The sequence below is a fragment of the Engystomops pustulosus genome, chromosome 2 (assembly GCF_040894005.1).
Source record: "Engystomops pustulosus chromosome 2, aEngPut4.maternal, whole genome shotgun sequence".
Taxonomy (NCBI): domain Eukaryota; kingdom Metazoa; phylum Chordata; class Amphibia; order Anura; family Leptodactylidae; genus Engystomops; species Engystomops pustulosus.
Window position 1 is genome coordinate 176,365,618 of NC_092412.1, and position 14,302 is coordinate 176,379,919.

The following is a 14,302-nucleotide window of genomic DNA, read 5'->3' on the forward strand; positions in this document are numbered from 1 at the left end:
TCTTTTGCCTTAATGCCCTCTCTTATTTCCACATTCCTAATTCCACCTCTTATAATGCTCCCTCCATTATGCCCCCTTTCCTTATTCCCACTTATATTATGCTCCCTCTCATTATGCCCCATTTATAGTGAATTCTCCCCTTATGTCCCATATATAGTGCCCCTCTCCTTATGCCTCCCTTTGTAATACCCCATTATTTTGTGTCCCACATTTTATCCTCTCAGTGCAGGATTTAAGAAAAAAAAAAGTACTCACCTTTCTGGTCTCTCCGATTGTGGTTGTCCATGGTCCTGCAGTAAGGCTACCAGCTCCGGCAACGTAGTGACATCATTGTGCTGCCAGGGAGCCGTGCTGTGCATAGTGGCAGGACAGGGAGTGTATTACTCCCTGCTGTGCCACGGCACAAGTTAGTCAGCTGCACACGATTTATTTCTCACCAAAAGATCTATATAGGATGGGAAATAAGCAGGATTCCTTTTGTGAAAAATGAGCCTTTTGAGCCTGATTTTATACATCTGCTTTGCAGTGCCCTAACAGGGCTTCTTTATAGTAAGAGTTCTGTGAATACGTGTCTAATAAATTGGGAATAATGCTTACCCCATCTATCCAGACATCAGTGCTTGGTTTATTTATGAATTCAGAAGTGGATGTGTACTCCACATGTTAAAATTTATGAAATTAGCTTGTGTTTGTATAGCAAGAAGATGGGGTAGTACAGAACCCCCAAACATATGGAAATGGAAAAGCTTAAAGGGGTATTCCCATTTCAAAAAATAATTGCTGTTGTTTGAATAATGAAAATGTATACAAATTTCCAATATACTTTCTGTATCAATTCCTCACAGTTTTATAGATCTCTACTTGCTGTCCTTCTATAGAAAGCTTCTATGTTTACATCCAGTGGACGGAAATCTGACCATGGTCACACAATTGCACGGCTCATTATAACACATAGATCTGCTTACTCTCTATAATATTAACAAGCTGTGCATTTCTGTGACCATGGTCATATTTCTGTCTACTGGAAGTAAACAATGATGATTTCTATCGAATGACAGCAAATAGATATCTAAAAAAAACTGGAGGAATTGATACAGAAAGCATATTATAAAATTGTATTATTTTTTATCATACAAGTGGGAATACCCCTGTAATTAGTAGAATTAGGCAGTATGGAAAAATTTGGTATAAGAAGTCAGGTAATATTCAAAAATGGATAAAAGTTTGGGAGCTCTGGTAATAGGAGTCTGTAATCATCTGAAGAGAAATTTTAATTTTTATAGAAGTTTATAAAAGTTATTTAAATTGTAATGTGGTAACATTTATAATATGTTTTTGCCATGATGTTCTTTTTTGTATATTGCTTATTAAAAACAATAAAGAATTAAATTTAAAAAGTGTGTGCCCGCATATATAAACAGTAAATGTGTAAATCAACCCCTATTTCAATAGTTTACCTTTAAGCGCAACTCAGATACATAAATATTTTTTTTTTTACAAATAAATAGCTGTTTGGATGCAGAAGTCTCCTACACAGAATAGAGAGGTGGGATTCTTCAGAACTTCCTCTTTCTCTCTCTACACCTCATGTTGTGTCATACTCTCCTCTGCAGACCCTAACCAACCTTCTGCTCCATCTGCACAATGGAAAAGTTATCATCTCTTAGTTCTCACACAGCACAAAGCTCATGTAACAATTTCACTGATGTTTTCTACTATTTATTATATTCTCCATGCTCTGCCATGTGATGAAAGCTGCAGCAGTGTTTACTTGTAGAAATCTAACTGGATTTATTGCTAACTTACTTAATGAAGTATCATGGGAACTGTGGGCAGACTAAATTTGACTCTGCTTCAGGACAGAGACTGAAAAAGGTTAGTCTTTATGCACTTTACTGCTGCTGAAGATTCTTGACAAGCAGCTTCAGAACAGAAAATGCCATACCACTGGAAATAAAGAACACACATTGCAAAGAACTTCACGTTGGATGAAGAACAAAGTATGGGCATTGTTCTGTTTGTTTATAAAAGGGGAATCACATATGACAATTTGGTAAAAATCATAATGGCATCAGAGTTTGTCTCCCTAAAACATTTTATGCAACCTAAAAATCATAATGACATCAGAGTTTTTCTCCCTAAAACATTTTATGCAACCTAAAATGATACTTATAAAAACTATAACTCATTCCACAGAAAGTAGCCCTCGTACATCTGCAATAACAGAAAAACTTAAAGAACGGTAAGGTTCTCTATATGCAAGTCAGAAATTACCTTCTTTCATATAACATTTTATTGTACAAAAAATGTAAAAGCACTATACATATTTGGTATTGCATTTGTACTTAGCAAAAAAAGTAACTCGTTATTTTTACCATAATAAAAGTAAGGAAAATTGTACTTCTAGTCAAAAATAATGCCATTAAATAAAACAATGTATTCCACAAAAAGACATAAAAGTACTGTAACTCAACAAGAAAATAAAAAAGTTATGAATCTTGGGATGAAAAAATTTCAGTATGGGAGCCACTGCTGCATTTACTGCTTCCCCTTGCAACAAATAACATGAAGCCAATTGTTCTAGCTCTTTGTCCCGTGTTTTATGGCACCTCAAGTGCTGTGGTTAGGCTTACAATGAAAGTACCATGTCCAACTTAAACATATGTTAAGCCAAGTAACTCCTAAAGTTGTAGAGGGAAACAATATCAAGAATAATGCAAATCTCCCAAATGAAAACTTGTGACTAATTACAGTTCTTTGTACCGTGGTAAGCAGAAAAATATTACTTTATCAATTATGTAAATAAGGTATTGGTTCAACATAAGTGTTGATTTGCGCACTGAACACTGTCCCTTCCAACTTCAACACCGCCCAGCACCTCTTCTCGATCCTGTGCTAACCCGCTCTTCTCCATACTACCCTTCTGCTACCAAATTGAATACACATTTCCAGTTTGGTGTCATGGCTAGTCATTTTAAATTACTTTTCCTAACCAAGCATTAGTGAAGATAGATTACACTCTGAATGTGCAGTGCATGTTCAGGACTTGGTTAAAAAGCAGGAGAGGGAGGAGTAAGGACGAGCATCACACAGTGATGGAGGGCAGAGTGGAATGACACTAGGAGGATAGAAGCCATGCAACAAAATGTTGTCTATTTTGGATTCTTTATTAAAATAAATTTATCAAGACCTGAACTGTATTCTTGTGTTAAAAAGTAATTTCAAACTCTTTGCATTTTGTCACCTTTCACTTTGGAAAAGTAGAGGTGACTAGCTCTTCCAGCGAATGTACCCAAATTACCCAATTTTTTGCAATCTATGTACGGTCAGTGGCTTAGAAAGTAGAGTAACATTTTAGAACACAAAGAGGGTCAATTATCTTTAGTCAGGAAATTTGCACCTTTCATTTTTTTGGGGGGGTGGGGGGGGGAGAGTGGGCTTGCTTGAGTTATCTAAGAGAGTGATAAATCTGGCATCTCAGTTTGTTGTTTTTTTTGTAATAGAAGCACAAAAATTGCATTCTTAGGTAACTACTTCTAAGCTTGTTCTCATGACAGCCGGAGAGAATTGGCTACTTTGCTACCATTGCACAAACATTTGTGACTGGATTCCAAAGAAAGATCAGGAGCAACTCTAGAAAACTTGGTTGTGGTTAACTTTTCTGGAAAAAAAAAACTGAACATACTGAGAAAAAAGTAACCAATGTGCTCAACAAAGTTGCAAATATAACAAGAAAAAAACTAATATAAATTACTTCTAAAGTGTTTGATTTAAAGATGTGCCCATTTTTTTTTAAACATGTGATACATTTCGTACAATTGTCCCTTGGTTTAGGCACAGTAAGTTACAAATCTGTTCATGTGTGCATAAAAACATAGTCTGCACAGAATTTGATCACATACTGAAATGTTTATTTCCAGAATTCAGACTATCATAACAATTCAGTCATGTGTTGGACTTAAATAAATAAAGTGAGATCTATATTTATATATTTATTTATATATGTATATATATATTTGTATATTTCTTACAGGGAGCTCATCCCTTCTGCTTACAGGGGAAGACATACAATAAGATTTATAAGTAGTAAGAAGAAACATAGAAGGCAAACAGACATAAATTAATGTATATGGCATATCTCCAAACAAAGGTATCATTTATAAAGTGCCTGAATTTTCTAGTTGTGTTTTTTTTTTCTTACAATGGACACAGTAAAACAATGAATACATTAATACTGTATTTTTTTACTTTTTCTAACATCTTAGACACACAGGAAATCATTTCTCTCAATATTAAATTACAACACATCCAGTGCATTCATGTTATTGTATCAATAGGTCTCAAATTACGCTTCCATGCCAGTCTATATTAACCAATTATAGCCGTCAGTTACCATCATGAATGGCAACTGTCTACACCGTGTTCACACGTTCCGCTAGCGTTGTGTTCATAACATGACGCTAAAGCACAGGGGGTGGGAATCTGCCTGATCGCATATGCGTTTCCAGGGAAATGCATGCGATCAGTAACCAGGCCCCGGTGTCTTATAGTGTTTAAACCCAAGACACCAGGGTCCTGGTTATCGATGGCATGCTTTTCTCTGGTAACGCATATGTGATCGGGCCGACGCCCACCCCCTGTGTCATATTATGAATGCAACGCTAGCAGAACATGTGACCGCGGACTTAGTGTGCACATTTAATTGGTTCATCATGTATTTTAGCATGTAGTGAGACAGAAAAAATGTAGGAATTTCTAAACATTAAATAATGATAACAATGAAAAAAAAAATCCTGTGTGGCTAGCATTACTCATAAGAGGCAATTTAGTCTCAATTGCATCATGCAGCTGTAAGTTTACACAGGGACAAGGGAAACTAAATGACACAGATCCATATAAAACACCAATTGTAAGTATTTAAACATTTAACCAACAAGATACACAGAAGGTCTAGACAAATAAAATCAACTTTTCTAACAAATACACAAGTAAATGATTTTGAGACCAACAGTATATGGTTCCCCCCCAGAGAACACTAGAGTCAAGGAAAAAACCACATTGGGTAGGGGGGTGGGGGTTAGCATCGCTTTGGCTTCTTCTACTTCTTTTTAAGAATTTTTCGTCTAAGGTAGGACTTATTTGTCTCAGTCTTAAAAGTAGTAGAAAAAAAAAATAAGTAGTGGTAAATCCTCCTCAGTGTATGTCTAATAATGACTACACAACAGAAGGTTAACTTAGTGCTCTTAATTGTGCTGTTTACCTGCCCAATACAGAACCCGGCTAATCGAGGTGTACCAGTAGTTTGGTACAATATATTATACTTATGTGAGATGATGTATAATTTCTAATAGTACTTTATCTACCTTTCCTGAGTATGTAAAATTCTGTCCATGTTGTTTATCTCTTTTGCCTTCCTTTTTAACATGCAGAATAGTACATTTAAACATCTTTACAGTAATTTTCTATTTTCTGTGATCTCTTACTCTTATAGGAGATATAAGAGTATATGAAAGCAAGATCTAATAGATAGAGCTTTTGTTAGAACTGCTTAGTTTCTCACAAGTAACTCTAGAGCAGTAACGGCGAACCTTACAGATACTGAGTGCCAAACTACAACCAAAACCCACCCATTTATTGTAAAGTTCCAACACAGCACATTAAACAGTTACTTGTTGCTTCCTACTTTCAAGCATATTGGCATCCTGAGGCCACCAGTACATTGAAAATAAGGAGGAGAAATTGAGATTATCAGTGTAACATCCCTCCAGAACCCCAAGAAAAGGAGGTATGAATTAGGAGCACCAATGATAATCCAACTTCATCCACACCTTACTTCTCCTCTAGGATCTGCAACCTGGGCTGAATGACAAAATTACTGATCACTGAACATCCTGGACTGCTTTGGACAGCAACAGGAGGCCTTGAGTCCTGTCTGGCAAACTCTGTTCTGGAGAAATAGTCTGGGTGCCCACAATAAAAGCTCTAAGGGGCCACCATAGTCACATGTGTCATAAGTTTGCCACTCTTGCTCTAGGGCTACACTGAGACTTATAATACTACTAAAGTGCATCTGATTGATGTTAACTATTGAGCTATAGCTGCAGCCCAAATCAATGCACCAACCAGAATGCAATTTATGGAATACAGCTGTTACTTAGTAGTTAAAGAGTTTATGAATTATTTCATAGCCACATGATATGAGATAAGTGACTGCCCTGGGTCTGATGGCTGGAAACCATGTAAATGGGAAACAAGTGCACATGCTCATCCTGGTCTACATTCATATTCTGTGGGGCTCAAAGTGAATTGAGTGTAGACTGAGCATGTGTACCTTCTCTGCTTTGACAGTAGGGCACTTCAGGAAAGTAGGGGTCCTCAACTCACATCATCAGTGTTTCTGAAGATAGGGGATAAGTATCTTGTGGCACACCCCTTTAAGTTGTCATTTCCTACATATCTAGAAGAGGACCTGAGAATGGCAGTGAATTGGGGAGGTAAGCAATTTTTAAAATATTTTTTACCCACTGTGGCCTTTTATCATAAGCACTGTAAAAAAGCCCCAGTGTAGTGCATTCACCACCAACAAAAGTTTTTTACATCCTGTAAAAAAGCCCCATTGTAGCCCGTTCACCACCAACAAAAGCTTTTTACATCCTGATTCAGGCATAGCTAGAATTTTTCTCTCTAGCCATTACCATTCCCAAGCAATCAGTGTCCATACATCTTACAGAGAGTGTAATTAGAACAGTAGTTATTTAAGCTATCTTGAAACTAGTCATATGGGGTTTTCTGGGCTGAAAAGATAGCTTGGCTCGGCTCATCTGACAATGATGATCTGAAAAAAAATATATTAATTGCTTAAGAATGGTGCAGAGAATTTTTTTTTAACTATGCCAGATACAGTCAGGTGGTACCTATTAAATAATACAAAAAGTTGGAGAAGGTGGTGAAAGCTCTTTAAGTTGATATATCCTTTTGTGTGAAAATTTTTTGGAAAAAGCCTGGAAACTTTAACCTATACATAGTGAGGAGGTGATCACCCATTCTTATTATTCCTCCATTAAGAGGTTACTTAGTGATCTTGTTGGAAAGCCCAGCCATTAGCCTCTACCGGATAGGAATGGTGTTCCAAAAAATCTATAAAAAGCCTTAATTGGCAAACTGGCTTCAGCAGTGAGAGACTGCTCTATGCAATAATGTGCCTACAATCTATTGTTTACACTGGTCTCTCGGCAGCAATTTGTAAAGATTTTTAGGATGTGGATTGTTGGATTTTGTTCAGCCAGGAAATAAAATCCACTAGTGTTTTGCAGTTCGTTTTCATTGTTCTTCAACATGCCCAACATTTAACATGTCAAAATCTGTGTTACCATACTAGAGAGCCTAGAAAAGGATCATTCTATTCTTCCCACTGAAAACATATCTATTCAATGATGTCTATGGGCAAGTTGGGAGTTACAGCTGAGGCAGAGAGCTAAGTATAGTCCATGGTCAGCTTGAGATAGATCTAAGATATAGAGAATCAATATTTTGGCACATTTTCAGTTAGAATTTGAGGTGGAGAAAACAATACAGAATATAGTTTATAATATTGACACCCCTAACAATTCTGCAGCAACTCTGTCATACTAGACTTCATAATCCTTGTATATAAATAACGGTGTAGTTTTGAGCACATTTAGGAAAAGAGGGTATTACATATAGAGAGGTGATGGAACATGGCTGAGAGTGCTTATGCAGCTACTTCACTTTACAAAACAGTCAAGTTTTCAGTCACCCATTAATATATTCCCAGGACTACAAACTGTCACATGTAGAGGACAATAAACCTACTTGGCATATGATGGATATTTGTATACATATAAAAGAATGTGCTTAATACTATCCCAGACTTTAAAGGGCTTCTCCATGGTTCTTTCTTTTTTTTTTCAGAGAAGGATATTTTTACCTTATTAGTGAATGGCTGTAAGTGTTAATTGGTATAATTTGTAGGAGTGATATATGTAATAATGCCAATACCACATTTGTGAGTATAAAATGTACAAAATGACATAATACTTAGATGATATCCACTTGGACGTATTATTCTTAGCTAAGGGGTAACTGCAGGTGAGCTGCATTAATAGCGCATGGCTTCTATACAGGGCAAAGGCTCATCTACTTGTAGCTCTGTTCATAGTATAGAGCAGGACTCAAACAACAAACCTGAAAAGCCCAATCAGCTATTGATGGCATACTGAGTATAGGCCATCACAATGTTTCATGTTTGTTATTTTTTTACTTTATATGACTTTCAAGCTACACTACTTTAGAAGCTTGTGCTTTCCATTGTTGACACCAGCCAGAGTTCATGGTCATAGTACAGCTATGGCATGTATTAAACATAGTAGTTATGGCATATAAGGTAAAGAATAAAAACAATAGAAAACTAAAAATATTTCCTAGATTAAATCTTGAGTCTAGTTGCTGTTTAATTTGTTGTATGTTTATTTCTATGCTATTTTCCCCCATCTATTTAGATTACTTACAGCCAGACTAGATCTAATACAGTATATTTAGTTCAGAAATGTTTTCATCATCCCCATGACCCTTGAGATTATTATCTTCTTTATTCCTACCATAGTAACATTCCATTTACAATTTTAAAAACTTTTCTTTACCTCTCTCATCTTCTTGGGTCTCTGAACATAAACCTGACATGCACATGCACTTTCAGGAGATTTTTTTATAAGACTTCTAGAGTTGAAGGTTACTTATTAGATCTTTGCAACTATAATTTAGTATTTACCCCTCACACTACAATAGGAGTGTCGGAAAACACAGAACTTATTGATCCAGGATCTGACAGCTTTCTTTGTGGAGATGCGGCTTGTAGTAAGTTGTTTTTTATCCCAGAAACATCCTGTGAACCATTAGGTTTAAGTTTTCCATTTTGACCCCGCAGATCTCCAGGAGGCTCCAGAAAAGCCACATGACGACTGAGAGCTGCTTTATCACTGGTAGTCTCATGGTTAGGAGTTGCACTGAGGACGGACGAATGGATACTGTCCCTGTCCTCTCCTTGACTTCTATCACTTGTCCTACACCAGCAGCGGCATGGTGTCAAATATAAGTAAATAAGGACAAGAATGACACTAGCCACACAGCCCACAAGAGTGGTATATGCAGTATTAAGTGTATCTGGATGCACATGTCTTGTTAAATTAAACACACTGAGAGTCACATAGAGGGTCTCATTCAGTGCTTCACTTTGAGCATAGCATGTGTATGTGCCCTGATGATCCAAAAGGATATGTCTTATTTGGAGACTTCCATTATTCAGAACATGAATGCTGCTGTTTGTTTCTTCCCCATCAAATTGTCTGTGTATCTCATTTTTAGGAGTCATCCATACATGGTCTATATCTCTTTGCTTAGTGTCACAGTTTAAAATGATTGTTTCCCCCAGATACGTTTCTATTCCGCTCTCTCGCACAATTGTGCAGTTCATGAATTCACTTTCATTGAGGGAAAATACATTTATGGAAACAGTTCTTTGCTGGGAAGGTGGGTAACACCGTAATTGTTCTCTGAAGTCCACAGTAGATGCCAGCTGTCTGACATGCCAATGCCAGTACAGTCCATACAATTCACAGTTGCAGGTCAGTTGATTTCCATGTAAGTAAAGTCTGTTGCTTAGCCAGGCAGGCAGCCCTCGAAGTTGTGGCACAGGGAGACTCTTCATTTTATTGAAAGAGAGATCAAGTAATGATAACTCTGGCAATTTCTCTCCATTTACCAGTTCAGTAGGGAAGCGTGTCACTAAATTGTAGCTCAGGTACAGCTTCTGCAAGTGCAGCATTTCATCAAAAGCACTGCGATCAATTTCTGCAATTGCATTTTTAAAGAGAATAAGGACCTCAAGGTTTTCCAAAGCACTAAATGCATTTTCATCAAGTGCTCTCAATTTATTACAGGATAGGTCTAAGTGACGCAGGTTTGGGGTCATATGGAAAGCCTCTGACGATACAAAAGTAATATGATTGTGTGACAGCAGTAAAGTGTGCAGTCTCTTAAGAGGAAATGGAGTCCATTCAGCCCGCAGACGTGATAAGTTGTTGTGGGTGAGGTCCAACATTGTTATGTACTTTGGTAGGCCACTAGGGATCACAGGCAGCGCTTTTTTGGAGCAAGTGATGACATCGCTTGCACAGACACAAGTTTCTTGGCAGTTTAGTGGAGATGCTTCTAACCATGTTATAATCTCTACAAGATAGCAAAGACTGAAGGCCCAAAAGAGTTGTGGCCAGAAGACACAGGATAGCCACATAGTGAGAGATTGGTTACAGGTAGTAGGCTCTTAATACTATTGCACTGTACCAGACCATGGGTTTCAGACATTTACTCACACAGAACAGTATAGATCCTAAAAACATGATGAGTATGATGCACAGAAGTCTTTAGAAATTACTGAATCACCCCATACTTTATGTGTTCAGACAATCAGGCTTGAAAATTTTGTTGTGTCCAGGTCCATTATGGCATAGTAGGAACCAAATGCAGGTTCATAAAAGGGATTAAAGGGTAATTATTCCACACAAGCAAACCCCTGTAAGAAAGACAAAAATAACAATGTTAAATTACGATTTGCAATAATTACAATATATATTTCAAATACAAAATCATTTTTATTTTTTTGTATGTAAATCTCACACTAATAATATTTTTCCATTATTTTCCATTGTCCTTTTCTATGTTCCAAGAAAAGATATTGATTATGTGTATTAATATATTAATATTGGAAGACCCCTTTAACTAAGTGCAATTACAAAATTAAATATTATTTATCTGATCTCAGGTTTTCTATTTTTCTTAATTAAAGGGATTGTCCAATTTTGAAAATCATGGCTTTTTTTTTTCAAAAACAGCACCACATCTGACCCAGGTTTTTGCCCCCAGTTGCAGCTCAGTAGTATAGAAATGAGTGGAGCTAGTGGTTTCAGTACCATTCACTACCCTTGTGGGGTAGGTTAGTTGTGGATCTTTTTTCTCATGAAGAAAGCAGACATATTTTTCAAACCACAGACAACTCTTTTAGTCTTTTTTTGGTGTGTAACTCTTTCTTTTGCCTACAGATCACCTGTCAGGTGTACAGGATATAAGCTGATGGGGTAGAGGTAATCTCCTGCATGCCCCGTTCTTGCTGCTTCTACCTCTCCTGCATAGTTGCGTTGGTGTGTTGCCCTTGTGTCTTCATTCTCCGATTTATAGGCCCAGTATGCCTGGTGTAAATGTCCATGTTTACCTGTAGTTATAAAAGGGCCTTTTCCAGAAGGATATTACGGGGGATTAAGGTTCCTAGTGTCCTACTTTCCTACTTGGTGTGACCCCACTCCTTTGACTATGCTTCTGATTCTGCTGTTACTGACTATGTTCTGTCTCTGATTTATTTGCATGTATTGTTGCTGGCTGTCCTTGATCTGGTGGCTTGTTTCTCTGCATGCCTTGTTGTGCTTCGTTCCTAAGTATCATGACCCACCAGAGCCAGCTTTAAGTAGGACTACACTAAGAGTTGTGTTCTCACCACATGAAGTCCAGGTCCCTGTATGGGGGTTGAAGGGTAAAAGTCAGACTATTAAGGTGGTACAGTGAGTCCATTCTTACCCATTGTCTTTATAACCTGCCTATATTTGCTAAGAAATTATACAATCCTATGGTATCCCTTCTTATTGACCATTGGAGACATTTCACCAGACCATCTAGGTCTTATGAGAACTTTGTCAAATACTAGAATGGGTTTTACTAAAAGCATACATCCATGCTTATGTAACAAAATTGAGACCCTATTATTGATACCTATAATTAAAAAACATAATAAGAAATATTATCAGATTCTATATGTGGAGTATGCTATAATTCTGGCCTGGTAAAAAAAAATTAAATTCTTGTTTCATGCGAAGTTAGACTATTTCAGCTTGCATTTAAAACAGAACCTTAGAGAGAACCTGTCAGGCACTTCTATCTCCACAAACCAAAAGTCCTACCTCATTTTCTGTAGTGAGTTGATCTGCATAAAGATATTGAAATGAGTCAGCAGCTCTTGTGAATTATAAAATAAACTCCCACATTCTGCATAGTAATCCTGTGGATTGAGTCAGCTGGTTGTGTTCCTGAGTTGTCCATAGTTAGGCTGCAACACCATTTTCCTCCACTGTCCTGGTTTACATGTCCTTGGACACACCTCCTGCTAAGCTGCAGAACAGAAAGGGGTATAAATGATATGTGCAGAAGGAGTCCAGGGGGTGTGTTTACCAGAGGACAGAGGAAGAAGTGGGTGTTGCAGGTTCCCTTTAAATCAAGAGATGGATGTCCACAACAAATAATGTGCCAGATGATGCAAAACAAAGCCCACTTCCATATTTGAGCAGAGTTTATTGTGCCTAATACCAAGTGACTCACCTATTTTGGCGGCAAACATGTAAGTGATGAGTAAAATTAGGATGCTGTTGCTTTGATCATGGACCAGCTGACTTTCTCATTCAGCAATTATATATTTACTCTAAAATATATTATTTCAATATATAATTTGTAAATGTACCTAACAGAGGTCCTAAACTACTAACCGTTGTAAGTTGCAACCCATTTTCAAATGACCTGTAATGATGCGCACACTTGATGTAAAAAGCTAAGAAAACCAAAGATATAATTATCCCTGTACATGTTTTTTAAGAACGCATGGACAACATTTCTATACATTAGAACAGAAAGAATCTTTATTAGAATTTTATTATATTCTTGATTGAAATGTTATACTAATTACATTTCACCTACAGTAGCCACTGCAGAAATTATACCTCAATGACTAACCTCAAAATAAGCTGTATGCCTAAAATGACAACCCATTTAACTGCAGCTTGCACTGTTTTGATCAATTTACTAGATTTATTATGATCAAGCGTGGCCCAATAATATCTACACCTAAAAACATGCATGCAAGAGGCTGGAGCATGTACTTTCATGTCCCTTTTTGGGTATACTAACATGTTCTGGTAGTATTGCTCATTTTCTTAGATAATTATTATTTATTTTTATAGCATCATTAATTCCCAGGTGCTATATATTATTAGATAAATGGCTTCTGGAGGCTGCTTTATCAACCTTTTAAAAATCTTTTGACAACTGTACCAGTTTTTCACTTAACAGGAATTGGTACACATTGCCTAAATGACCATGGGTCCTTCTTATCTAGTCTACCACTTTCTTCATTGATGTATGTAAGCTGTTTTGTTTGTAGAACAAACCTGTCCTATATATTATAGTCGCCCAACACAAAGAAGCACGGCACGGCTTTCATCACCTTGCCTGTAGTCTAGTGACACATTTGATATGGCCTAAAGCTCAACTACTAGTCATTTTGTGAGATAAACCAAGAATTCCTTCCAGCGTCAGCCCGACTCATTCCTTACAGCCTTTCCACATCCATAATATGGCTTATACATTCTTTCCTGACACATGTATACATGTACAGTATGTATGTATGCATGCATGTGGTACAAATACAACTAGACCTACCTGGAGGACTGCCTATACTGTTGTCATATTTGGTGGGTGAGTAAGTGTATACAGTAAGTGCAGCTTTAGTCCTAGCACTGGATGGGAGGGGGTTGTATGTTTATGAGGATGATGCAGATAAACTGCAGGTCTTCAGGATGGATGTTAGTGGGATGCTGATGAGAGATGAAGGTGTGTTTGTATACACAGTTATCTGTATATATGCACAGTCTGACCTTTACCAGGCGTTATGATGATTATGTGTCTGTAACTCATCTAATCCTGACACATCAGTGCACCTAATTTGGAGCCATGGGTCCTATTTCTTCTATATAGTTCATAGTGTATGAATTCATATAAGGAATCATGCTACAGATCAGGTTGAATTTATTTACGTACATATGTAAGAATCTGTAGAAGTGTTGCTCTGGATAATGCCATCTGCAGCAGTATATTTCTGGTCAATGTGTGCCTATGTACTGTACCTGAGCAGCTTGCTTCACCATGTCACTGTGTCGCAGGCAAGGTGCAGTTCTTCTCTGTCCTCCGCATGCAGAAAGCTTCGTCCGCTGCAGCCACTGCTGATCTCCCTCTTGTTATTGGTGCCAGGAAGCTGGGGGAGGAGAGAGAGTGAAAGAGAGAGAGGGAAAAGGACTAAAAAGAGAGAGGGAAGAGGAGGAGAAAGGAGGGAGAAGAAAAAGACAAAAGGAGGAGGGATACAAGGGGCATAGATGAGGAGGGAGGCAGAAATGAAGGAGGAGGTTTAGTCCTG

The 14,302-nt window shown here is 37.5% G+C and overlaps 1 protein-coding gene across 2 annotated transcripts; it reads right to left on the bottom strand.

Moving 5' to 3' along the window:
- Window positions 1–3,889: 3,889 nt before the first annotated feature.
- Window positions 3,890–14,262, bottom strand: AMIGO1 (adhesion molecule with Ig like domain 1). Of its 2 annotated transcripts, XM_072137382.1 has the most exons (3): window positions 14,016–14,262; window positions 12,024–12,231; window positions 3,890–10,588 (listed from the first exon to the last, which is right to left on the bottom strand). In XM_072137382.1, the coding sequence occupies exon 3, from the start codon at window positions 10,307–10,309 to the stop codon at window positions 8,792–8,794; it is 1,518 nt and encodes a 505-aa protein (XP_071993483.1). In that variant the 5' UTR covers window positions 10,310–10,588; window positions 12,024–12,231; window positions 14,016–14,262; the 3' UTR covers window positions 3,890–8,791. The 2 variants fall into 2 exon arrangements, with proteins under 2 accessions (XP_071993483.1, XP_071993482.1); XM_072137381.1 differs by lacking the exon at window positions 12,024–12,231.
- Between the last annotated feature and the right edge of the window lie 40 nt (window positions 14,263–14,302).

Bases quoted from the DNA above. Each gene is read 5' to 3' on its own strand.
- AMIGO1 (XM_072137381.1), bottom strand. From the start codon at position 10,309: ATGTGGCTATCCTGTGTCTTCTGGCCACAACTCTTTTGGGCCTTCAGT.